This window comes from Phalangium opilio, unplaced genomic scaffold (assembly GCF_054372755.1).
Source record: "Phalangium opilio isolate 3A_F unplaced genomic scaffold, DU_Popi_V2 ptg000105l_1, whole genome shotgun sequence".
Lineage (NCBI taxonomy): Eukaryota > Metazoa > Arthropoda > Arachnida > Opiliones > Phalangiidae > Phalangium > Phalangium opilio.
Genome location: NW_028324207.1, coordinates 1,685,173 through 1,712,403, shown reverse-complemented (window position 1 = coordinate 1,712,403; position 27,231 = coordinate 1,685,173). Strand labels below are relative to the sequence as shown.

Below are 27,231 nucleotides of genomic sequence, written 5' to 3'. Positions count from 1 at the left end.
TTAAAAAACAAAAATCATGGATTTTCGGTTTAAAAATTTTAAATACACTTTTCTTTTTAATAAACAAATACATTTATTTTTTGCATATTATCACAAGTTACGATCAAGTAGTAACGTGAAAATTTATCAATAGAGACATGATACGACCTTGTACCCATGATGGTTAATATCAACGGTTTTTCTGCTTGACAATTGAACCACCGGTGTTCAAGCGCAGTTGATTAACGATGCCCTTTCCTGCGATTTAGTCTCAGCTTTCACTTATCAATCATCCTGTGTACAAAGTCAAATCATCCTTGCTTCGTAATTTACAGTAGATATTATTAAAATATAAGGTCAGAGTTAATAAATTACATTATTTTTGGGATATTATATCATTAAACCAACAAATTTCCCTTAACTTTAACAATTAAAATTCCTTTCTTCAAACCGATAAATTTCAAAATCGGGTAACTTTCCGGACAACGTATTTTACAAAATTGTTTCTTCAAGAATGTCTTTACTTCCACGGCAGTGGTTATGATATGATTTGAATTGCACAGGTATAATCCTATAATACATAAGTATGGGTCTTCCGTAGGGGTTTAAGACTGTAGCGCCATCTACTTTTAAAAGTTTTAACTTCAAACCGGAACAAAATACAGCCATTTCCTTCTGTGAGGGGGAGTTGAACCTAGCAACTTTGGCAAGGCATTGTGGGAGCCCTCGTTTTTCTTTTCATTTATTTGTTATATTTTCCTCCTAATATCCGGTTCACCGTATTTCAACCAATAAGAGGGCAGAGAAAGATGCGCGCGCACACCAGAAGGTTAGAGGAGAACTTTCAAAGCGAGAACACTCCAGGCAAGCCTTCTACTCCCCCTCTTTATACCCTCTTTGCTGAGATTTCCTTTGGGAAGTGATAAAGATCACATGGTTTCTATTTTCACCACCAGAAGGCGCCCTTCCACGAGAACACGCCTTCACGAAGACGCTTATCGGCTCATAGCAAATATTCTTTCAAAGCCCATACTTATGGAGAATATGATAGACTTACGATACGGTACAATACAGGTTGATTACTTATGCCATATTGAATTAGGTCTAATTGATTTATGATATGATAATTTTTAACTTTTCTTTAAAAACTTTAGAATATATTGTAAACATTTTTAGATTAAAATTTAGAAGAGATTTAAACGTTATTAATTTTCAACAAGAATAATTTTTTTTTCAGTCGTAGTCTATTCAATTTTGAACGTTTAAAAATTGTGAGCTTGAATCTGGTATTTCTTTAAATTGGCACAATTGCGCAAAAGATGAATCCTTTCTCTCTTTTTCACTGACTGTATACAAGAGTTCAATTTCAATATTTCAGAGTTAAAAGTGGTCTTCCATAGACCTTTATCGTCAATACGTAAGATTTTTTTACAGGAAAGAGGTTTTAAGTCTGACTTTAGTAGTGATTATTAGAACCTAAAGAAAGGAAGAAACAGAAATAGAAAAGATGTGATTAAGAGAAAGATGCGGAAAGTGTGGACAGGCAACCGCATTGTTTGTACCAATTTCATAAGATATGTTCCATAAATTTGTGACTGGTTACTGAGAGCTTTTAATAAAGTGACGTAGGTGAAACGTCATAGATTCTCGTAAAGCAACGCCAGATGAGGCGCTGTTAAGGGCTTAGTACAAAGTAAATAGGAAGATGGAAGTCCTGCAAAATTAGCCACCGAGTGTAGTCAATTCTCGCTTGTCGTTCTTGAGCTAGCTCTCAGTAAGTCTCTACCATTACGAAGTATAGGAAGTGTCATACTTATCATGGAACATATCTTATATACTTATGTTTGTACTTTTTCTTATATTTGTTTGTTGTTTTGGTTACTTCGTAACTTCACCAAAAAAAACAGATTTGCATTAAATTGTTTTTCCTTTCACTACAACAACTACTACTACTACAGTTCTACTTGAAGGTGTTTGAAGACAATAGGGGTTGTTAAAAATGGAACTCAATTTTTACAACGGGATACAACGGTAATAAACAAAGCAACAAGGCATTCCCTTATGCGGAGGATTTGCCATGTATTTTAACAATTTCGTCTTTACCCCGTCCATCGCTGGCTATTGTAGTGATTGTTTCTTGTTTCCAAGGAGGCAATCTAATCTCCTCACGAAGTGGTTGCTCCAAAGGCCAGTGAATCTCCACCATTAACTTGTAGATCCAAGCTCCTAAGATTGCACCGACGTGAGGGCCGACGATGGGCACCCAAAACCAGTTATAGTCGCGGTAACTGAAATTATAAAATTGCAAATCATATTATGATCATTGAAGTGGCAACTAAAATTTAAGTAAGAACTTGAAAGACAGTGCTAATTTAACCAGGGATAGATATAATTTTAGGAGTAGGAATGGAGAACGGTTAGTATTTACCATGAGTCTATATAACTATGAATATGCAGCTCTATCATGTCGATTTGGTTTGGGTGTTACCCTCCTAGCTTTAACGCGTTTTGCGTAGCTCTAATAGCCAATCACAAGACAAGAGGAAGCGACGTTTCGAATTTACACACCCCGGACTCCCCCTCCCTTCTCCCGCTCCTAACACCACGTGAATGATGTCTCCTTTCGCTAAGCCCCGCCAAAACCTTATCGAGAAGTTAGACAGCGTAACGCAGCTGTATATTCATAGTTATATAGATTCATGGTATTTACTTCAGTCCGACTCATAGCCCAGTATAGAGTCCCTCCCTCCAGGGACTTTGACGCGCGCTCACATTACTCTGTTCTCCATTCCTACTTCTCAAATTAAATCTATCCCTGATTAAACTAAGGGGTCATCTTTAAAACTGTCTAATCATAACTTGTTTAGAGGTGTCTCTTATAGCAAAATGTTATAGAAGTAACATTTTCGACTCAAAATGTATTGCCAATAGAACCATCTCACTATAATTTGGAACACCCTTTATTTGTGAATGACAATTACGCAAATAGGTTCATCAACTTCATTCAAAAAGTGTATTACATTTGCATAATCAAGCTAATATTGCTAAAGCTTAAATAAACGTAATCCATTAAACTATCGCCGAAGTTTCTTGACATAACTGACATCTTACTGACAAACCTTTCAGTGTTACAATTAACCTTAACAGTATAGGTACAAAAATAAAAATTCAAATTTCCGTTTCTAACCCTGAACATCCGGTCACGCCCGGAAAATAAAGCCTTTCACTTAAAACATTACTGCAGTCGCTTACTACGCGCGAATTTAAGGTTAATTTAACGCCGAGCACTTACCTAAAGACTTGACTCCCCCATCCGGCGATAGCGGTAAAACAACGAGGTCCTAAGTCCCGGGCGGGGTTGAGCGGTGCACCGCAATTGTGTCCGAAAGCCATGATGATGCAAGTTAATGAGAAACCAATGGCTAACGGTTGTTGGCCACTCACGACCTTCATGTTTTTGTCGTCAGAGACAGCCAGGACGGCGATCAGAAGAAGTGCCGTTCCTAAAACCTAAATAAAATAATTTAAGTTTAATTAATTAAGTTAAACGGGGTATTATAAATAGGGTAATAAGACCTAAGTACAGTCAGGGATAGATTTAATTTTAGAAGTAGGAATGGAGAACGGTTAGTATTTACTTCAGTCCGACTCATAGACCACCCAGTATAGAGCCCCTCCCTCCAACACGTAACGAAAAGTTTAAATTATCTTATTGGCTCACTTAAACTACGTTTTGATGACGTTGCTGGCGGGGACGGCGAAAAATACGTAATTCCTTTTTACCTCTGTCGCTATGACCCCGCCTCTTCTTTCTTACCCCTCCATCCCGTGGAAGGGGGTCCGGGACCCTGACGCGCGCCCACATTACTCGGTTCTCCATTCCTACTTCTAAAATTGAATCTATCCCTGGTACAGTGAAATGACTCTATGGGCAATCAATTTTTAGTCCAGAATGTAACTTCAATGACCGATTTTGCCCGATATGGGACACGCCTCTAAAACAAGTTATGATCATTTGAGTACTTTACGGATGACCCCTAATGATTTCAGTTTCCTACTTCAATTTAAGGGGTCATACGTAAAACACTCCAATGTTCATAACTTGTAAACGCTGACCCTTAGGGTAAAATGTCATAGAACAATTTTTACTCAAAATCGATCATAGAACCCATTGTACATCGGTCCTGCCCAGTGTATATAATTTCCACTAGGGAACAGCAAAATCCCCCGAAGTGCGATTTAGTGCATAGTTAGTTTGATTGTGCAGTGTTTTTCTTAATTTGAAATTATAATTTACCTGGTCACCGAGGCACGCCATTGTCCCGACATGATCCTGAGGGAAACACGAGAAAAATCCAGCCGTGGCATTATCACTTGTTCCGGTTATTTTGGCTCCTCCGTCGAATTTGTCGAATGAATCTAGATATGTTTTAAACATAATTGTTAATATGATATACAGTCCACTTCGCGCGCATTACAACTCACCTTTGTAAACTCCAAAAAGCACCGCGGCTGAGAGGAACGCTCCCAGGTATTGAGCCAACATGTAATGTATGATTTTGGACCATTTGAATTTACCTATGGATGCTAATGCAACAGTGACCGCTGGATTCAAATGAGCACCTAGATTGGATATTTCAAGTTATTCAGATTGTTTTGGTGGTAACTTCAAAAACAAGATAAGGACATACCAGCTGGTCCACCGGCTATGTAAATGGCGAAACCGACAGCGAACCCCCATCCTAGTGGACCGACTATTAACGATATGTCCGTAACGCCTTTAAAAGCTACCACAGCTCCAATGGCGTTACCACACAACTACAAAAAAAATTAAAACAAATTTATCATAAGTATCGGTTTTATCGGCACTTTTAAAGACGTGGTTAATTAATTTATTGATTATCTTGGGGACCGTAAAATAGCAACAAGTCTTGACAAGGGTTTAATTTCAATTAGGCAGGGAGACTGTATATAGTGGAGCTTTATTATTGTTATTGTCAGGGATGGATTTAATTTTAGAAGTAGGAATGGAAAACAGAGTAATCTGAGCGCACGTCAAAGTCCCGGACCCCCTTCCACGGGACGGAGGGGTATGAAAGAAGAGGCGGGTCATAGCGACAGAGGTAAAAAGGAATTACGTATTTTTCGCCGTCCCCGTTAGCAACGTCATCAAAACGTAGTTTAAGTGATCCAATAAGATAATTTAAACTTTTTGTTACGTGTTGGAGGGAGGGGCTCTATACTGGGCTATGAGTCGGACTGAAGTAAATACTAACCGTTCTCCATTCCTACTTCTATAATTAAAATCTATCCCTGTTATTGTTAAATGAGAGGTCACATGTCTTGTCTATTTTCTGGGTACCGAAATGACTTCTCTATATAGCAGTCTTGCTGGGACAACACGTAGTAGTCAGAAATTTTAAAAATGGGACAAAAAAGGTCAGGGAATTTGAACAAAATCTCCGAATTTGTACACAATTAGGGAATTTGGACAAATTAAGGGAAGATCTGGGAATTTGAACCAAATCAGGGAATGTGATTTTAGTCTGGCAAAATTCTTGGGTTTACTCAAATTGCAATCAAAGTTCCAAATTAAGTGTTCCAAAATAAATGTTTTTCAAATTAGAGTTGGCGTTGATTATAACGCTATAATCTTACTAAGAAATATCTCTGTTAACATTAGTAGTAACATTGGTAGTAAGGACTATACAGATATTCAAGATGGCGGCCATGACATCATCCCCAAACTCAAACCAAAAGTCAAACCATGTCATGGCCGCCATCTTGGATGCTCGCATATCTGTATAGTCCTTACTATGAACATTGATTGACAACTAGCTTTTGTTTGCCTGAAAAGTAATTAGGGAAAACTAAATGAATGAAAACCTGAAAATTTCACATTTAACCCCTGGTAGAGTCTCCCCGAGTTAGATAAGCCGGTCCCCTCTTTTAACTCGTGAATTTGATGACACTAGAATTCAACGCGGTTTCAAAAAGCGTATAATACCCCCTTAAAACGATATCTAAAGTCTTTCTCGAGTTCGATTAAGATAAGGAATCGATAACCTTATTAATCAATGGGTGTTTAAAAGCTGTTTCGAAATAAAATCATCAGCCTAATTAAGTTGTCGTTTGATATTGAATATCTATATACTACGAAAAAGATAAAGGTCTTTTTTCACGAGGAAACGATAATATGCCCTTGGGAATTAATATTAAAATTAAATAAATGAAATATCGTATATTAAATTACTTGAAAAATCTTTTTAACTTTAACAAAATGATTTCCTGTTTGTTGATACAAAATATAATTAGAAACTTTTCATTAAAACGAATATATTATTTTCGTTAATTGGGAATTAGCATTAAAATTAAAAAGATAAATATCGTATATTAAATTACTTGAAATATCTTTTTAACTTTAAATAAATGATTTCCTGTTTGTTCATACAAAATACAATTAGAAACTTTTCATCAAAAGGAATAAATTATTTTCGTTATAGTTCTTAACGTTTTGACCACGGTTTCTTAAACATACTTTCAAAGAATAGCAAACAAACTAGACAATAGGTCTAACAATTTTGAATATTAACATCACAATAAGGGATATTTTAAATTGGGTTTTTCTCAAAACGTTTGTTAAAATTCATTGTGTTTTCAAACAAATGTTATTACATCTTTTAAACAGTAGGCGTATTGATCCATAGTTACGTTTTTTCTACCAACCCGCGGTAGGTAATGCATGGCCCAGTGAATCGTAAACAACTTAATACTTTGCATATCGCGTGATCTACTTCGTTTACTTTATGGTACTTGCCCTTAATGCGTGACTTGTACTAAAAGCCGGCATAATTATGAAAATATGGAATATACAGGGTGTTTATGATAAGTCTGGCATAAATTAAGGGGGATGTTCTTTGGGTAAACGATTTTGAGTAGAAAATGGAACTTCTATTTCCATTTTTCTGTTTGGACCACTGTTTTCAAGTTAAGATTGTCCATAGTATTTTACGGATGACCCCTTAAATTTAATTATGAAACTGATTTAGACAATGATTTCTAATTAAGTTAAGGGGTCATCCCTAAACCACTCAAATCATAACTCGAAAACAGTGGCCCTTAGGGCAATCAAAGTGGAGATAGAAACTAAATTTTCTTCTCAAAATCGCCCAAGGAACATTCCCCTAAATTTATGCCAGACTTATCAGAAACACCCTGTATATATTGTGAAGAACACTAATCAATATAACCACGTGGCTCAGTATGAACCTTTGTTTCAAAACAACATGAAATACGAAACTCGAAATCGTATACTCTTTTCATATGTCAATCATTGCTTCTTGAAAACATATAATGAGGACTCTATTCTAATCAATAATGTTATTGTAAGTTAATGTACTTATATGTACAGTTTGACTTAAGTTAATGATGTAGCGTGTAGCAATACGCGATTCATCATAAAACCTGATGTTTTCTCACAACTTTTCAGAGTTCTCTTCCCAAAGGCTTAACACAGAATGAAAAAATAAAAAACTAGAATGAACTGGTTTGGGGTCAGTTCTCGAGTCCTGGACATAAAAATATACACTATTTTCGTCTCCTTGACATAGGGTTAAGATGGAACATTTAAAGGACCGTATGTGGACGCAAAGACATTAGATAGGGCTTCAAAGTTACCAGTCCACCACCAAATTTGGATGGTCCGTATTATTTGAAGCCATGTCTTAATTTACGTCTTTGTTGTCCATCCACATACACATCAATGTTCCGTCTTGAGAAAAGAAGGTGGTCAAACAATAGACTATTATTTTGCCGTGGTCAAACTTTTGAAAAGGGTATATTTTATAATGTAACTACATTAACACCTTACATTAATCCACAAAAACCGTCCTTTAAGAGCCATTTAATTGAAACAATAGGATACAATAGAATAAAGTATATGATGTATATAAATTCTTAGACCGAACTGAAAACACAAATTCTGGCCTCCATCAAATATATATGGTAGACAATTTGGAATTCTTTTATAAAAAAAAAACCTATTTCCGTTGTGGTATGTTTAGTTAGAGTCTAATTAACCATATCTAATTATGCTTTCGAAAATTAGCGGAATTTCAGGGCTTTATGACAAATTTCCTTGAATTTATCACAAATTGTAATAAATGAATATGTGACTGAGTTAAACCAGAATAATCCCTGGTAATTTGAGGCCAAGATAATATTAAGGAAGTAAGTAGAGAAAAAATAAAGAATTACGAGACATATTAACCTTCATTTTCGATAAGAAAGAAAAACACCGAAAAACATACACAAGCAGTTAATTTTTTAGACGCTTAATGTTAATTATAAATCCTGATAATATTACCAATGGAAGTTACAGAAAGTGCGCAAATCTTTTACTACTATCAGAAGTATATATTACTTCTCTTCGAGAGAAGTGTACCACAAAGCGGGGTAATTGTAACATGATTCTTCCCAACATCATTTTACATTTGGAGTGTTCAAGGTTACTAAACCGAATCACATATGCGATAAATAGTTCCCACATCATTACTCTATTAGTGTTTAACTATTTGCCAAGGCGCATGCGCTTGTGGGATTTTGTCCCACGTCAAGACAAACAAGGTTTTTGGGTTGATTGCTGAGGATTTGGTACCAAGCAGTTATATAATTCACTCTAGCACGGTGCGATACCCATCTCAAGTTTGATGAGTGGTACAGCAAACTAAAACAGGTGAGCCGGGGAAGAATCATGTTACATAACTAAAGTAATTATTGGATATATAGAGTGTCATCTTTCTTCTATTATCCCCTTCTGGCTCTATTTGTCTTTGATACTAAGACCAATCTTGCCTTCACTGTTAATTTAGAGACCGTTACTAAATTACTATATTTTTTTAGCAGAATCTAATCTAATAATAAATGAGGTTTGCTTCAAACAATTATAATTTAGATATAAAACACTAATTGGTCATCTTCATTGGCGAGAAAGGGCAGAAGCCACGCCTTGATAATGACACGAGTCATTCCATTGATTTTACATTTAATAAAATGCTACTATAAATAAATGTACATTAAAAATGCAGGATTTAAGCTGGAGCAGTAGACCTTAACTAGTTTGTTTACGAGAAACTTTGAATATATCGATTGGGCTTCAAAATTGAAGTGAAAATGAAATTCGACACGCGATATGCAACAAATGAAAGAACCAAATGCTTCAACAATAATACTAAAGTTATAACATCTATTTTTAAAGGGATAGTACCATATAAACCTATTTGGATGGGTTCATATTTTAAATTTTATTCCAAAAAAGGTGCGGTTCAATAGGCGATCAATTTTGAGTAGCCAATGTAACTTCTATGACCATCTCATTCTACTTCGGTCCTATAATTAAGTTTTTTTCAATACTCTGTATATAAACGAAAGCCTTTCATCAAGAAGTGATATCTAGTTTTTTGGGAAGAAGGTATAAATTCGCCACCTTTCTATAGCTTTATCTCCAGTCCAAACGTAGGTCCGGAGTTAATCCCCACCGCCTCTAAATTACAACCAGCATCTCATTGGTTCTTGAAAACTCACGTCAGCGCGACGCGAATGACGAAAATTACGTATTTTCCGACTGAGGAGAGGCGAAATAGCCCGGCCTACTTTTACGTCCCCCCTTGTATTTTGAAAGGGGGACTGGGACTATGGCGCGCGAATACTTAGGCATCTTATACCTTCTCCCTAATAAACTTGATATCACTCCTTGCTTTCATACACTATATTTTCAAGTTATTTATAACTATCAAAACCTTAATTTATGGTAGCCGAAATTAAACGCTTATCCCTTTAAAAACGAGGCGGATTTTTTTTGTCATTATACCTTGATCGAAAAATCAACTTACCGTTAAAACAAATGTACCAAGAAACTCGGCTAAAATTTCTCGAAATGTTGTACTGTTAGATCGAAATTGATCGAAAAAACCACGACGCTCTTCGGCCTCTACGGACATAACAGATTCGGAAACCGGTGGGCCGACGGTTTTGTGCCTTCGAAATACACTAGGTCTTCTAGGCTACATATAAAATGAAATGAAGAACAATTAAATCATCGGAACAAAATTTAAACGAATCACGAATAAAACCTAAACTTACGTTAACTAAATATTCCCTGGTTCTACAAAACACCATAACCTAACCTTAAGTTTATTCACCTGTTGTTACAAAACACAATAAAGAATTTCAGTCTTTATCCTCGCGTTTTATATCCCAAATACTTTATCTCATACGCTGAGGTCTGTAATTTGAAATCAGAAAAAAGAAAAAACCAAAATTCGCGTAAGGTTAGAACAGTTGGACAAATATCGTTAAATAAAAGATAAGAAAGACGCTGTCGTATTAACGGTGTCCTTGAAGAAGAATTGTACAACTCTTTCTTGGAAAATTCATCGTGTCAATAAGGTATAATACGCCAGACATTACTATGCCTACATCTCGTTTAGAATTTAGCGATAAACGAAAACTTATAAGTGGTGTTATATTAGATTAATCGGTTCTATTTTCCTTATACATACGTAGATTTCTTACACTTGGAATATTTAAAAGGTTATTTTCGGTCCTCAAGTTAATTTCTACGCGAGCTTTATGGGCCGGGCTTGAGTACTTTCACCACTCTTCATAATTCTGACGTCTTTCTAACCGCGATTTCATTGGTTGGTACCGCGCTAGGTAAAACTCGTCATACATAATGATTAGTCTAGCTAGCCCTTCCCACAAAGTCCGTCTGGATACGTTGATAAAATGACTACACAATGATTCCTATTACTTGTATGTATTCCTGGTTCTAGTAACCTGATTGGAAGGCGTTCTTATCTATTGTTGAAGGAACGCTGATGAGATGAAAAAATTTACATAACTATTCTGTAACTATAGCGAAGCTGATAGTGGTGGTACTTGGGGCGTACTTACGCAAACGTAACGATATCGTGGGTTTATTGAATTATCGATTAATTCGAAATCGAACAGGCGCCCTTCGTATACTAATATTTGTAGGTATCGATTTCAGATTTCTGTATCGGAACGTTTAAAAAACCAAATAAAATTCAGGGTCGCGACTATTCTTACAGTCACGGATGCTTAGCTTGAATTATGATTATTTTCTTTGTTAAAGGTTTATAGCGTACGAGGAAAATCTTTGTTTTTGATACAATTGTCCATTTTCATTTAATTACACGGTTGGAAAAATTCCTACCAAAACGAAGATATCCTTCGGTTTTAATAGTGCCTTTTTAATCTACCATGAAGTGATATCTATTTTATTAGGGAGAAGGTATAAATTCGCCACATTTCTAGCTATATCTCCAGTCCAAACGCAGGTCCGGAGTTAATCCCCGCCTCTAAATTACAAGCAGCATCTCATTGGTTCTTGAAAACTCACGTCAGCGCAGCGCGAATGACGAAAATTACGTATTTTCCGACTGAGGAGAGGCGAAATAGCCCGGCCTCCTTTTACGCCCCCCCTTGTATTTTGAAAGGGGGACTGGGACTATGGCGCGCGAATACTTAGGCATCTTATAACTTCTCCCTAATAAAACTAGATATCACTTCTTGAATCTACATTTATCTAACTAAATAATACGCAGCGTGTTTCAAAAAAGGGTAATTTGTTCTATGAGCAATCAATTTTGAGACGAAAATGTAACTTCTATGACCGATTTTGCCCCCACAAGGGACACCTTAAGGGATCATACGTAAAAGACTCCAATCATAACTTGAAAACTGTGTCCCTTACTATAAAATACCATAGACGTTACATTATCGACTCGAAATCGGCCAAAGAACATCCCCCTTAATTTCTGACACACCTTTCATAAACACCCTCTTTACTAATTACATTATATAAAATAAATACAGTATATTCAAAACGTACCATTACAGTTATTGTCCGTATCTCCATGTAAGAATCTCGTAAAATCACGGGTTTTTGATACGGATAATCCGAGTAATACATAATAATGTTCGCCAAAAAACGGACGCGAAATATCGGCTAAGGTCAACCCGAAAACGTTGCCGAATGACCATCATCCTCACGAGGCTGGCCTTACTAAAGGTATGGGCGTTAACGAGGTAGCGGATTCACTGGTCAAATTAACAAAGTGTCTTTTAACGTCAGGATTCCGCGAGGGTCAAGTGGCAAACCCTCGCTAACGAACCCACGAGGAGAAAATATCAAATTTAAAACCCTACTCCGCGGTGACGTAAAACGTCCACCGGTAAATTTGTGGGCGAGGTCTCGTGGAATATCAAGTTACAATTTTACTACGCCAGATGTTTATTACATTATAGTAGCGGGAGAAGTTCACTCACACGCTACTACACTTTCCTGGACGATGGTCAAGAAATTATAGGCATTTACATATTACCTTAAATTATAATCCCTCCTCTTCATACCAGAAGTTAATGACTACTATTCCGCGAAGTATAAGACTAACTGTTCAGATTCTTGTAAAGCGACGCGTGGTGAGGCACTTTCAAAGGCTTATAGTACAAACTAAAAAGGAAGATGGACGGCAAAACCGAGTGTAGTCAATTCCCGCTTGTCGAACGGGCTCTAAGTAAGTCTCTAGCATTACGAAGTATATAGAAAGTCTCATACTTATGGAATATACCTTATAAGCTTAGGTTACTTGCGATCACCGCAAGACCCAAGAAATGTTTACCATAGAAAGCCTTAGAGTTTTATACTTCCCAGGATAAAATTAATTAACTTTCATTTTTAGGGAGTATCGTGTTAATGCGTAATAAATGTGAGTCACGATCGAAGGTGGAGTCACGGAATTCTTGTGGACGGTTAATCGGGGAGGAATAATAAACGAGAACAACAAAATTTATTTTTACGAGTTATTTTTGGCTTGAAACACAAAAGAGTAAAATTTTGTATATTTCATCAACTACAAAAATAGACATATATTTAATATATCAGTAATTTATAGATGTATCGTAAGACACCCTGGTTTCAAAAGTAAAATAGAGTCTGGTGTGCTGAGCACCTTGTTAATATTAGACGGTACATCCGGACAACAAATTAAGATATGGCTTCAAACAGGAATACATTGATTTGTTCTACTCGGAATCTTTAACAGGCCATTTTCGGGCCTTTCCGCTTGAACTAAAGGGGACGAGTTGTAGAACCCATCACCCTTGACGTTAACGTCATGCATATAGCAGCATGAACTTTGAAACCACGTGACATTGACGTAGCTAGCGACTTGTGGCACAACTCCCGTGACCTATAAGGCCCCGAATACGAATGTAAGCAAGGTTTCTTTGCATAGTGTGAACGATTAGACCTAGGGTCAACGGTTGCCATATATTTGCGAATAGCCAATGAAACGCGAGGAAGGAAGAACGGACGGTTAGATTAAGTTTTAAGCCCTTCCCATTACCTTCAATCAGATATTAGTATGGGATCTATGGCCTCTTAAAGATTGCAAACAGGGGAATCTATGTACTACTGCTGACACACTTTGATTTTTGGACAGGCAATGAGGTAAAGAGAAATGAGAGGACCCGGGGCAAATACAAACGAAACTATAGGCTCCACTCCTTATGTTTTCTCCATTTAAAACGTTTCAACAGCGAGTTCGCGGAAATTATATGAATTTCGAATGACCGTTCCATTGATATACTAGTGAACGCTAATTGTTAATTTCCTTACTGATATTACATCCGTTCCAATATTACATATTTTATTTAGCCTATGTATTGTAAGCCCTCTCCCACTTTTTCCATCCCCAATTGAGGATATCTATTATCCATGTACGATAATTGGTAAATAATGAACAACAAATTGCAGTAGAAACATCATTGGTAAAGAAAAGTGTAATTTCCTCAGCATAAGTGCATTAAATTATTAGCCACAAACTACCGTTCCGCCCAATTTTATTGACTCCCGCAAAGTTACGTACGTGGTTCGCGTTTAACCTCAATTCGGCATGTGTGAAACACCATACGGTATAAGAAAGATATTTACGTGTGCGTATGGATAACCCTGATAAGGCATTTGAAGGAGTACATCGGACCTGCGTCGTTGACCCGAATAAAAGTTCATATTTTGAGCAAAATCAGGATCGTAAAAATATTGTGGCATTTTCTTAAAGTTTTCTTTGGACATTAGATAAGTCGTAAATACGTTAATTAGTTTATATTGTAGTCAATTCACGGCAGCAGTTAAATTTATATCGCGGTAGTATGGCTGGGTATGTAAGTAACGTCCTTCGCCATATGCACCACTTAAACTCGCGTTGGCGCGCTTACGTAACAGAAATAGCAACGGTCAGACCGGACACGCGTTATATCCCAACTATAATGTCAACCCGAATGCAGGAACTCTAGGAAAGAGTTGTTTGTCGGAAATATGGTAATGCTTTTAGCGAGTTCCTATTGATTAGCGTCTCTCGTGACACGTCGACTATAATGTACACCATGACTGTACGAGCTAAAAGAAAGTCACACATGCAATCGTAAAAATTTACGTTCAATAGAGCCTTTTCAAACAGGGGGTCGCGTGCAGTGTCGTCTAGTTAATGTAGGGTTAAGATGGAACATTGATAGGACAATATGTGTAGGCAAAGACGTTATAATAGGCTTCAAAGTCACCTGTTTGTGCTTCTAATACGCCATTTTGTGGGACGTGGGAGGAACCACGTCTGTGTTCTCTCCCTTATTGACAAAGACAAATAGAAATAACTTTGTTGAAAGTGAGCTAAGCACTGACAAGAGTCACAAGACGAATGAATGTCCTTATTTTAGCGTATTACCAGATATGGCGTTTGCGACCTACACCCAACCCAGCTCCAAATCTTGATCTCTTTCTCACATATGTCTATAGCCAGGAGTGGCCACGCCACGTTTGCAAAACAATAAGTTCATAAGTAATGTCCCATAAGTTTGTAACTGGGAGCTTGTCATGAAGTGACTGAAGTAGGTCAGGGATTCAGGGTAAAGCAACGCCTGGTGACGCGCTGTCAAAGCCTTAGTACAGACTAAATAGGAAGATGGACTGCAATTCTCGCTTGTCGTTCTCGAACTAGCTCTCAGCAGGGGTAGATTTAATTTTAGGAGTAGGAATGGAGAACCGAGTAATGTGGGCGCGCGTCAAGGTCCCGGACCCTCTTCCACGGGACGGGGGGTATGAAAGAAGAGGCGGGTCATAACGACAGATGTAAAAAGGAATTACGTATTTTTCACCGTCCCCGTCAGCAACGTCATCAAAACGTAGTTGAAGTGAGCCAATAAGATAATTTAAACTTTTCATTACGTGTTGGAGGGAGGGGCTCTATACTGAGCTATGAGTTGGACTGAAGTAAATACTAACCGTTCTCCATTCCTACTTCTAAAATTAAATATATCCCTGCTCTCAGTAAGTCTCTAGACTCTAGCATTACGTTTTACCATATGTTGCATAAGTATTTCACTAGTTATGCAACATATGGTAAAACGTACTGGACTTTGTAATACGTTTACATTTTCACAGAGTGCATGTGTTCTTTAATTCGAAATTTAGCTCGCGCAATCTCGTGCTTAACTCAAGTTTTAGAAAAAAATTGTTATTTTGCTGAGGAGAGTTCACTAGTCTGGGAAAACATTGTTAATGCTTGTATTGACCGGTTCCAGACTTTACGTCTTCAGGCCTTGGGGTAGAAAACAAGGGATATGAATTATGGGTACCGAAAATTTTGCGTGATGTTGACTGTGGTTAAGGATCACACATGTTGCGTGCTTATGACACCCACCGATCATCCATGTTTAAAATACAATGAATCTCATTGTTGATAATCTGTAGTCTATTTCCTAAGTGAATTAACATTACAGAAAATTTAATTATTTATAAGGGATCCTAAAACACTAAATAGTTTTGCAATAATTATAAAATGGCCACCCAGTTATAGCGAGTAAACGGTTGACCCACTTTCAAAATGAAAGTTCTACAAAACAAATAAATTCGTTTTTAAAGGTTAAAATAACCATGGTTTAATACGAAACACGGATTTATATTTCTAAATAGGACTAACAATCAGTAATAGATCCTTTTCATTGGGGAGGGGTGCAGTATCGTCTGCTTCAGATAGGGTGAGTGAAGAGAAGACGGAACCAGTCTGGGAAATAAGAATACTTTTGAACTAGTCTTTGGGTCCAGTTACCCCCCTAGTGTCCAAAATAATAAACTGGTCCATGAACTTGCCCCCCTTTGTTTTCTTTTAGATTTGAAATTAATAAACTGGTCCCAAAGACCAGTAACCCCACTTCTAGAATTTAAAAACTGGTCCAAGCGATTAATAACCTGGTTTTGGACCAAAGGAAGTGTGCTATTTCCCAGACTGGTGCCAGTGCGTCGGCACTCAGCAGTCTGCTAGACGAGAACACGTGCGGAACACACTGACCGGCCCGTCATTGATAGGACAGTATGTGGACGCAAGGGGCTTCAACGTTACCAGTCCTGCACTAAAATTCTTTTGTATCAAGCCATATCTAACGTCTTTGGTGGCTACATACCGAATATTCCGTCTCAAGAGAACAATGTGGTCCTATGCACGACTTTCGAAAATGGTCTATTTTTTGGTTACCGAGCAAATTCAGCGTAGGCCACACGCACTTCGCTTTTAACAAAGGGGCGTATACTCGCGAATATCGCAAAAAGCTTACCGAGTAACCAAACTTGATGGCGTTTGATTTTCTAGAGCACGAATTAACCTTAATCACGCGATGAGAAAAAAAAGTACATTGCCATTTATGCATGTACCGTATAGTTTCCGTTGCTTCAAATATTACAAAAGCGATCACATTTTTCATACTTCCATTAAAATTTCAAGTAATCTTAAACTTTGAAGAATCAAATAACGATCGACACTTGATCTGCTATTATACGTTTTATAAGAATATGGTGCCAGTTTCAATCTCGATACGGGAGACGATGCATCTCTTGAAAAAATAAAAAACAATATCAAATAACAACACCTACATTAACATGTTTTCGTTTGAAATGATACAGACTGCGCGAGCTCCGAGAGTCCGTGAAAAAAATAGCGTATTCGTTCTATCAAATGTAAATAGAAAATAATAGAAAGTAGGATGCGATTTACTTCTCTGAATCAAAGAAATATAATGCCTCACCTATGGATTTTCTAATACTAGCAGGAAAACACACAGATAAAAGGAATCATTGTTCCACAATTCCCAGGTTAATTTATGCGTGGGCTTTGTGGGCCGGGCTTGAGAACTATCCGTCACACCTCATAATGGCGATTTAAAGGCCGACTTCCATCGAAAAGAGTTCTAGCGAACTGAAAAGCGAGCATCGAGACTAACAATGGAGCGACCGTGCCGATTTTCGAATCCCTGCTGGGTTAAAAGATGGAAGGGTTCTAGCTAACTGAAAGCCGTGCAATAAGGTTCTAGCGAACTGAAGATACACAATAGAGAATTTCCTTCAAGGGAAAGAAAAAATTCGGGAGGAAATAAATTTAAAAGGATTTCTATTGTTCATCTTCAGTTCGCTAGAACCACATTGCACGGCTTTCAGTTAGCGAGAACCCTTCCAACTTTTGACCCAGCGGGGCTTCGAAAATCGGCACGGTCGCTTTATTGTTAGTCTCGATGCTCGGTTTTCAGTTTGCTAGAACCTTTTTTGCTGGAAGTCGGCCTTTAATTGGTTGGTAGCCACTCGAGTTCCTTTACACAGCGATATAGATTATTCGTCATACATAATGGTTAGTTTAGCTCTTTCCACAAAATCCGCCCAGACAAGTTGACAAAATGGCTACACAATTATTCCAATTAGCTCTATGTATTCCTGGTACCAGTCATCGAAAATTTCACACTTAACAGCCCCAGGTGAATCTATTATAACCTCCACGTGCCTTACTATCTGTCTTTTCTATTTACATTTGATAATTCCGACCACAAAAACAAGCGAGCAAAGTATAATTACCTTTGTCATTCTGAAATACATAACGCGATTACGTACTGAGTACTCCATCTTATAATGATTTTTTTCAGTACCTATATTTACAATAACCAACGTAGAATAGCTAATTACTATTAAAGACTCTATTAGAGTCTTCGGGAATTCAATTTTAGCATTGATTCCTCAGTGGCATTGGATAGGTGGTATCGTTGCTAGATTTGGAGTAAACTGGGATGAAACGCTTCGTTCTCGTTAGACACAACAATTTTAGCGTATAACACGTGTGTTGTTATGTACAAGTACTATACCGCGCGGGGAAATTCTATTACGTTCAACAACAACTTCAGTTCAAAGAGGCGTGCTGACAGATTATTCATCAAGGTTACTCATATGGCTTCGCATGCATTTACCTCATAGAGCCAATTTTAATGATATCATATCGGTATCGGTGACATTTTATGGCATTTTAGCCTATAAATCAGTTGATTTTAATTTACCGATTTATACCGATTAATCGGTTCGAGCTTGATCTACCGATTTTTACCGATTAATCGGTTCGAGCTTTATTTACCGAATTTTACCGATTAATCGGTTCGAGCTTGATTTACCGATTTTTACCGATTAATCGGTTCGAGCTTGATTTACCGATTTATACCGATTAATCGGCTCGAGCATGATTTACCGATTTTACCGATTAATTGGTTAGAGCTTGATTTACCGATTTTTACCGATTAATCGGTTCGAGCATGATTTACCGATTTTTACCGATTAATCGGTTAGAGCTTGATTTACCGATTAATCGGTTCGAGCATGATTTACCGATTTTTACCGATTAATCGGTTAGAGCTTGATTTACCGATTAATCGGTTCGAGCATGATTTACCGATTTTTACCGATTAATCGGTTAGAGCTTGATTTACCGATTTTTACCGATTAATTGTTTCGAGCTTGATTTACCGATTAATTGGTTCGAGAATAATTTACTGATTAATTGGTTTGAGATTAATTTACCTATTTATCGAATAGAGGTTAATTTTCCGATTAGATAATAATGAGGAAATATCCGTTAATAATTATGGGTTAATTGATAATCGGTAAAAATTCATTAATAAATAGTAAAAGTCGGTCGATATCGGTTTCATTTAATTAAATAATTAGTTATCTCGCCGAGTTTAAATAATCGGTCAAAATCGGTATCGGTTCCAGTGAAACTTCGATATCGTTATACTGGCCATTACCAGTAAAAATTTATGAAAAATTTCAAACCTTTCCTGTTTGCAGCCCGGATTGAGTATGATTTCAGATAGAAACGAAACTAATATAATCATTAACCAAAAGGGACGTGATAAATAACAAAATTTAAAGAATACGAAAAAAAAAGATAACCACTGGCGAGCTGCTACACCCCCTCGGGCCAGAAAGAGAAGAGCTGTATTGAACTCACCCGTTCAATGCGATCTTGAAAATGTTGCAGAGCTCTTTCCTTAATGACACTGAGACGCCGCATCATCTCCCCAAGACGGGAGATGCAGTTTCTGCCCATCCTTTCCTTTCTCTTTCCTCCTAACCTAACCACGCGTGATGAGACCGCCCCCCCTCCCGCAATTAGTTAATTACCCCTTCTTCTCTAAGATTAAACTTAACCGAGCTGGAATTCATAACTTTTCTAAGGCAAAACTATCGTCCTTCTGACACCGCTTGAGATGTTAGCTATAAATGTTTTGAATTATTTATTTTCTTGTAATTGAATATTCATAAATTTAGATCGAACAGTTGGATCTTAGATGTTTATTATTGGAATATATTTATTCGATATAAGATAATCAACAGTATATATATAAATTGCGACCTTCTAAGAACTCTAACATAATTCATAACACTCTCAAATATACAGGGTGATTATAAAGGAAAGGGTAATTATAGGACTGAAGTACAGTTTGAATGGGACTGTTCTATGGACAATCAATCAATTTTGAGTCGAAAATGTTCTATACTTCTATGACAGATTTTGCCCCCACAGGGGATGCATCCCCTAAACAAGTTATGATTTAGAGTGTTTTAGGGAAGACCAGCCCTTAATTAAATTAGCATTATCTTTCAATAAATTTCTTATTTAATAAGGAAACAGCAAAAGGGGCGGGGGTTCAGACGGCCCCTCCAATATCTACATCGACATGGTGGAGGATTATATGAAGTAGAAGGCTATTGGGGGAGTAAATATGATTGGCTAAGCGGAGGTCTGAAGTTTTGAAGTAGAGGTCTATCCCTTACTGCCGTGTCCCTATTTTAAGGGGTCATCGGTTAAACAATCTAATTATAACTCATAAACGGTGGCCCTTGTTTCAAAATGTTATAAAAGTTACATTTTCGACTCAAAAAGTCCATAAAACCAGGGATAGATTTAATTTTAGAAGTAGGAATGGAGAACGGTTAGTATTTACTTCAGTCCGACTTATAGCCCAGTATAGAGCCCCTCCCTCCAACACGTAACGAAAAGTTTGAACAATCTTATTGGCTCACTTAAACTACGTTTTGATGTCGTCGCTGACGGGGACGGCGAAAAATACGTAATTCCTTTTTACCCCTGTCGCTATCACCCCCCTCTTCTTTCATACCCCTCCGTCCCGGGGAAGCGGTCTGGGACTTTGAGGCGCGCCGACATTACTCTGTTCTCCATTCCTACTTCTAAAATTAAATCTATTCCTGATGAAACCCACTGTACTTCGATCCTATATAATTACCCTTTTTGGAACACCCAGTATATTCGTTCCCCAATTTTCTTACGTTAATAAACCTACGATATTTACAAAATAATAAATAATAATATTAGCAACTGCGAAAAAAAAGATCTCCCACGGTTCTCTACATATATAAGGGTATTATCGCTTCTTGCTTAAAGGCAGAATGAAAAGCGTATAATTCTATCGATTCAATCCCCGGATACACTCATCAATATCTGGTAAGAGTAGATGCTCATTTCACCTTATCTTTACAGTTTTATAAATTACTAGTTTATCAAGACTCAAGGTTGAGATTGTTATTAAAAATATAGAATTACGTAGAAGTGTAAACTAAAAATGTCCTTCAGTGATGAAGAATTAAAATATTTAGAGGACTTGATTATCATCTTTTGCACAGTATGGTGATGATATTGAAATGTGTTATTAAATTCGGCTCGCATTCCACGATAATTGTTTACTTCGTATTGTGTACATTCTCCATACAAAAATCTAGGCTAAATTAACTAGTTTATCTACTATTTATGCCAAAAAAATTATCTTTAAGGTCTTTTCTCGCCTCCAAAGTCGAAAACAAGTAAACAACTATATATTTAAAGAGGGTATCTACTTTATAAATTCATATTGTTATTAGTATCAGCGTAACCCAATCACGCTCTCCATAAGAATGGGTTTGTCGTAGGAGCCTAAAGAAAACAGCGAGTTCACTGCAATTAAATTTAGAAGAATGGTCGTTCCGTTGACGCTAATCGTTAACTTCCTATTTGATATTGCATCGGGAATATATAAAACTACTAGGGATAATTGTGCCCCCCATAAATCCCATGTTACTTCTATGCGGGTTTTGTGGGCCGGGCTTGAGTTTTATCCGTCATGCGTCGTAATTCTGACGTTCTTTCTAACTGTGATTTAATTGGTTGGTAGCAAAGAGCAAGGTTCAACCATGGATTAACTAACGCTAGGGATTGTTCACTAATCGTGTTTCCCATGTATTGGTATCGCCAGCTACGTGTTCCGAATTATTCCTTAATTCCCCTCTTCATTCCCCCAAATTTGTTGGACCAAAACGGATGTAGATGTAGCGCCATCTCTAGTCAAAATAAATAGTTTTTGCGGATTTTAAAGATGGCGGCGCCCAATTTAGGCTGGGTTTTGATTTTGACGTCATAGGACACGTGATCTTCTTATAACTTCCTGTTAGGGATAGTAGCTGCGGCTAGAGGGCGTTTGGAACATGTATACTTTATCTTTTAGGGGGAACGAACAATCCCTAGCGTTAGTTAATCCATGGTTCAACCGCATAGAGAATTCGAGATAGATTATTCGCGAGATAAAATTCATCATGTATAATGATTAGTCTAGCTCTTCTAACAAAATCCGACTAGATACGTTGAGAAAATGTCTACACCATGATTCCAATTATCTGCATGCATTCCTGGGAATATTTATAAGATGCCTGAATAAGTTTTAGCTGATAAAAGGGTGAAATAAGTATTTCATGGTCTGAACAAAAAATTCATTGACGCATGCAGACGATAGTATATAGGCGTGATATCTAGAATTCTGAATGAATGATTTTTATCTTAAAGTTGCTTAAAACCAACCATTATTTTTCGTTTATCTAAACGGTCAGTACTTTACTTCAACGAAGAGTTACAAGGTAAAGTCGTTAATGCGTATTACGCAAAATGGGGGTCGTATCAGTAGCGCAGCTTGTACTTTTTATCTGACTTGGCGCTTGTTTTAATTTCAACCTTATCCACTATCAATATGTATTTGAAATTATCGAGTCACATGCTTTATCGCGTGTCTTAAGTAATATCAACCTATTTCTACCTGTATTAGATGGATATCACGAATCTGCAGTAGATTCACGCTGATATATTACAGGGTTGTCACGAATATTAACAGAAGTAAGATGAGACTAGAAGTACTGAGCTAACCAAATTCTTCACTTGGCGAAAGTGAATATTCTTGATAACACACCAACGGTTGGCCCTCTGGCAGCGGTTTCCGAGATTTCCCTCCAAAACGTGAGACGCTCGTGGCGGTAGACGGCCGAACTAGATTAAAGCACCCGCGTCCGTGTTCCGTGGCTTTAGGTTGAGGGGAAGGGGGTAGGAAATGTTTTTGGAACTCGACCAATTTTTTTCTCTCTAGTGCAGGCGCGATAGAAGCGGCATAAAATCCTCAAATTTGTTCACTAGTGCCAGGATCTACTACCAATGCTAGTGCTCTTTACTTCTAGTCTCATCTTACTTCTGATATTAACTAACTTTATCAGGTTTTCCCTAATTACCCTCAAACGTTATCAATTTTCAATGTCCAATTTTAATTTCCACTTTCAGGGATCCCACTAAAATCTCAAATATAAATTGGAGTGAAAGGGGACTTTTCTAGGCCTGTGCGAGTCCAGTTTTTTAGGGTTCGAGTCGAGTCTCGAGTCCTTAAAAAAGCTCTCATAGAATCTCGAGTCGAGTCTTTTAATTGGTATCGAGTCCTTAAGTCAGCTTAAGAACGAGGTTTCAAGTCTAGTGTCGAGTTCTGATAAATTATATAAAGTCCCACTCGAGTCCTATTAAACTAATTCTATTAATACTAACTTTAATTTAATTTACTTAGTTTAATTTTACATAATTAATAATACAAGAATTATAATAAATTAATTTTTAATAAGGATAAATTTTACTCACAAAGTATAAATCTCACGACGAAAATGACGCGCAGTAACAATAATTTTAAATTTTGGTTCTGGTTTGCTTAACTCCTTTAGCTGAAGTCAAATTTTTGTCTATTCTAAACTTTAAATCGATTAAACCCCACTAGATGCGGCGCTCTACTTAAAATTCCGGGTCACACAGTAAATATTTTTGGACTTGATAAGGCGTCAAGTCTCGGTTCGAGTCCTCCTCGAGTCCAATAGTGAAGATTTTTAAGGACTCGAAATAATTTTCAAGTCCTAAAATTTTGATTTTCGAGTCTCGCCTTCATTCGAGTACTCGCACAGGCCTAGACTTTTCCGCGATAAAAATAAGGTAAAATAGGGACCGAAAAATGATATCTTTAATATATAAAAAAGTCTTTAACTGACACATTTTTAAGTATTAAGTGAAGTTTAGAACATTTTATCACTCTTTTTTTAGCCACATCGTATATATACGATGAGGCTATTAGTTTGTCCCGCGAGCCTGTGGGAGTGGTGGTGGTGGTGGTCGTGGTGGTCGTAGTAGTTTTTCGCGATTTGGAATGTGGTCAGAGTTACCCAAAGAAATAGTTAGTCAGAGCTAACCGAAGAAATGGTTATTTTATTGCTTTGGCAGTATAAAACGTTTCGTTCGACATTGAAGGGAGAGTGAATGTGAGAGAATTGTGGTGAGGTGATATTTTTCGTTCGTGTATTTTAAAAGGATGGGGATTATAATAGTAAGTGCAAGCATACATTTAATTGTACAGGTAAGGTTAAGCTTTGTGAAATGTGGTTTACGTTTGCTCCATATATTTAAAGCTAGAGAGAGAGAGAGAGAGGAATTTAGTATTGGCTTAATTTAAATGGAAGGTTTAATACTCCCTTTAAAATTCCTGTCACCCGTCAACAATAAGGGTTTCACGCTTTTCATCTCACCCCCCGATTTCAAAATTCAAAGAAATCGAGGGGGATTTTTAAAAAGCAAAAGGAACTATATACCGACGTTATATTTGGAAAGGTGGTGTTTATTACTAGAAGTTACGTCGTTTCTCCATAAATCGAGAAGAGTTTTAAAAGAAGGTACTAGCTTGGGGCAGCATTCCTTTCCTTTCATTCTTGTAAAAGCTTCAAAACGAAGAGACGTTTATTTTTTTGGTGCTAAGATATTGCGGAATATTTTTTTAACTTCTTTTAACAATTATTTAGTAATTTCTTATTATAATTAACAATTTTTTGTTGTTGTTGACGTTCGTTTAAATTGTCGTGTGTGCGCAGTACATTTTTATCGTTTCCTAGTTCGAATTGAGGAGTAAAGGATTGAACAATCACAGTAGGTTAGGTAAGGTATAGAGGGGTTATCCACTCATTAGGGTAGGTATAGAGGGGCTATTCACTCGTACGATGTGGCTACTATTACGAGCCCTTGGGTCGCCTTGTTTCATCCGATTTTCAACAAAGTAGCGAGTTATCTCGGACTTTCTTACAGATATTTTTGTTTATATTGACACTTTTTCGTTATTTCTTTACGAAAAGAGTCATTCTAGATATCTCCCCTTGACTAACTACTGAATAAATGGTTTTTATCTGCGGTTTTTGGAAAATAGGGCCATTTAAGGACCATATACCGATTGTAAGGTAGATTAAGGACCTTGTAGAAAATAGGGACTTTTAAGGACCTGGTGGGAGCCCTGCACTTTTATAATTTTGGAAAAGTAAGAATTAGTTGCTAAAAATTACCAGTACCGGTCATGAACTTAGAAATATATTAGTTCATGCTAGTAATACTATAGAAAAGAAAATAACCAAACCAATTTGAAATTCTCTGACTTTTAAAATTCCCATATTTTTCCTGGACAATTGGCACCCATTTATAATAAAATCCTTGACTGTTTCCAGGTACTAATTTTCCTGGACAATTGGCACCCATATATAATAAAATCCCTGACTTTTCCCAGGGTTTTCAGGTACTAAGGCAACCGAATATTTACCAATACATTATTAAAAAAATAAACAAACAACTCTCTCACCAACTCTCAGTTGTGCATTGTTATCCGTTAGTTTCGGTTGCTTGCTAAAGAAAGAGTGTCAGAAATGAGAGTGGTCCTCCATATAGTCTAACTAACCCCTCAAGAGCTGCTGTTCTCGGTATTTTTCCGTTACAGTTTCGGAAATTCACAAGTGGGATATTTTAGGTGTTTAACGAACTTAACGGTTAATGGTGGAAAATTTTGTGTCATGGTGATGGGGTGCTCTTAAAGAAAAGGTTGATGACTTATGATTCTGAGAATGCCTCAGATTAACCATGGACTTTGTTTTGATAAACAGGACAAGCTTAAAAGGGATTTTGTTTTGCGATGAAATTAGCATAAATTATGCAGTAATCTTAGGGGAATATACCATTTTGGAAATTATATACAGAGAAACCAATGCACAGGGGTGAGGCCACCATTGGGGTATTCTCCTTCGCGCCAAGAAGCCACGCCAGACGGAGCCCGAGTTCACTACACGCGGGAAGCTAACCAACTCGCGCTGCCTCTGGCGGAACTTCTTGGCAAGAGGGAGGATACCCCAATGGCGACCTCGCCCCTGTGTGTTAATTTCTCTGTTTGTAATAAACAGATTTGTCTATGGCGGCCTCGCCCCCGTGTGTTAGTTTCTCAGTATGTAATTTCCGAAATGGTCTATACATTTATTTCATTTACTTCCCCAATTTCCCGAGCACCTACCTATAATTTCTTAATTTTCATCGTCGATAGCTAAGCTAACCTAATCTTGCCTAAAGTATGAGCCCTATTTAAAAGAAATCTATATACAGGGTGTTTCTGATAAGTCTGACATAAATTACGGGGGATGTTCTTTGGGCAACTTTGAGTTGAAAATGTAACCTCTATGGAATATGCTGTCCGGGTCACTGTTTTCAAGTTAAGATTATCAAGAGTATTTTACGGATGACCCCTTAAATTTAATTAAGAAACTGAACTGGACAATGATTTCTAATTTAAATAAGGAGTTATCCGTAAAACAACCCATCAAATCATAACTCGAAAACAGCGACCCAAAGAACATCTTCCTTGTGGCAAACTTATTAGAAACACCCTGTATAACAAAATATTTGAAGTCTTACCGACTCATCGTCGTCCGGCATGAGAACGTAATTCACAGCTTCTGCCATCTTCACCGCTGCCATTGTTTGATTGTTCAGTATTGCATTGCATTGACAAAAACAATAAAAGAATTGTTATCAAATTAATCAAGATATGTTAAACAAGATTGTTCTAAACGCGCGTCATTAAGATAAGTCTATTGAAAATTATTATTTTTTTTTGGTCTATTAAGTTTTACTGTGTTAAATAACGAGACGTTTCAAAGATTTAAGCTGACACTACTTTCGTCGTTTCCAAAGTGCACTTTTTTTAACAGAAAAACGCAATTGACGTTAATTGTCTCGTTATTTAACATAGTTCAGCATGACAAAGTAACTTATCCGAACCTGAGAACTTGTTAAATCAACTAGAACAATAGCGAGAATATGAAGCCGCTTTCAAGAAGATACAATTTTAACTCGAAAACTTCTCGTATTCGTATGGTTAACTCGAATAGTTGAGTCAGAACAGTTCACTGAACTAGATATATCAATAATATCGATAAACCTATGTCTAAAGAGCAACTAGAAATACCTTCTCCTTATTGATGTGCATATACGCAACGTAAATTTTCATATTTCTTATAACCAAAATATTCCTTTACCTGTATCGTTTCCGCATGTAAATTCCTGATAATCCCGCCAATTTTTTAATCGCGCGCGTGATTCTTGGATCAATTTTGGCGGGCTTGCGCTTCCGGCGGGAAAGAAGCCGTCTAGCGAGAGAGATTGTAAA

General features: G+C 37.1%; 1 protein-coding gene across 1 annotated transcript; it reads right to left on the bottom strand.

The window, feature by feature from the left end:
- Positions 1-21: 21 nt before the first annotated feature.
- On the bottom strand, positions 22-27,214 carry LOC149625172 (aquaporin-9-like). Its single transcript, XM_089851944.1, has 9 exons — positions 27,101-27,214; positions 26,478-26,533; positions 9,870-10,040; positions 4,671-4,797; positions 4,465-4,602; positions 4,277-4,398; positions 3,272-3,489; positions 2,083-2,267; positions 22-1,455 (listed from the first exon to the last, which is right to left on the bottom strand). Exons 2-9 carry the CDS (start codon positions 26,523-26,525, stop codon positions 1,436-1,438), a joined length of 1,029 nt encoding a protein of 342 aa, XP_089708070.1. The 5' UTR covers positions 26,526-26,533; positions 27,101-27,214; the 3' UTR covers positions 22-1,435.
- Between the last annotated feature and the right edge of the window lie 17 nt (positions 27,215-27,231).

Excerpts from the sequence above, each read along its gene's own strand:
- LOC149625172 (XM_089851944.1), bottom strand. The coding sequence starts at position 26,525 with ATGGCAGAAGCTGTGAATTACGTTCTCATGCCGGACGACGATGAGTCG. Across the intron at positions 10,041-26,477 it reads TGCCGGACGACGATGAGTCG|CCTAGAAGACCTAGTGTATT; the intron begins GTAAGACTTCAA and ends TTTTATATGTAG. Across the intron at positions 4,798-9,869 it reads TTGGTACATTTGTTTTAACG|TTGTGTGGTAACGCCATTGG; the intron begins GTAAGTTGATTT and ends TTTTTTTTGTAG.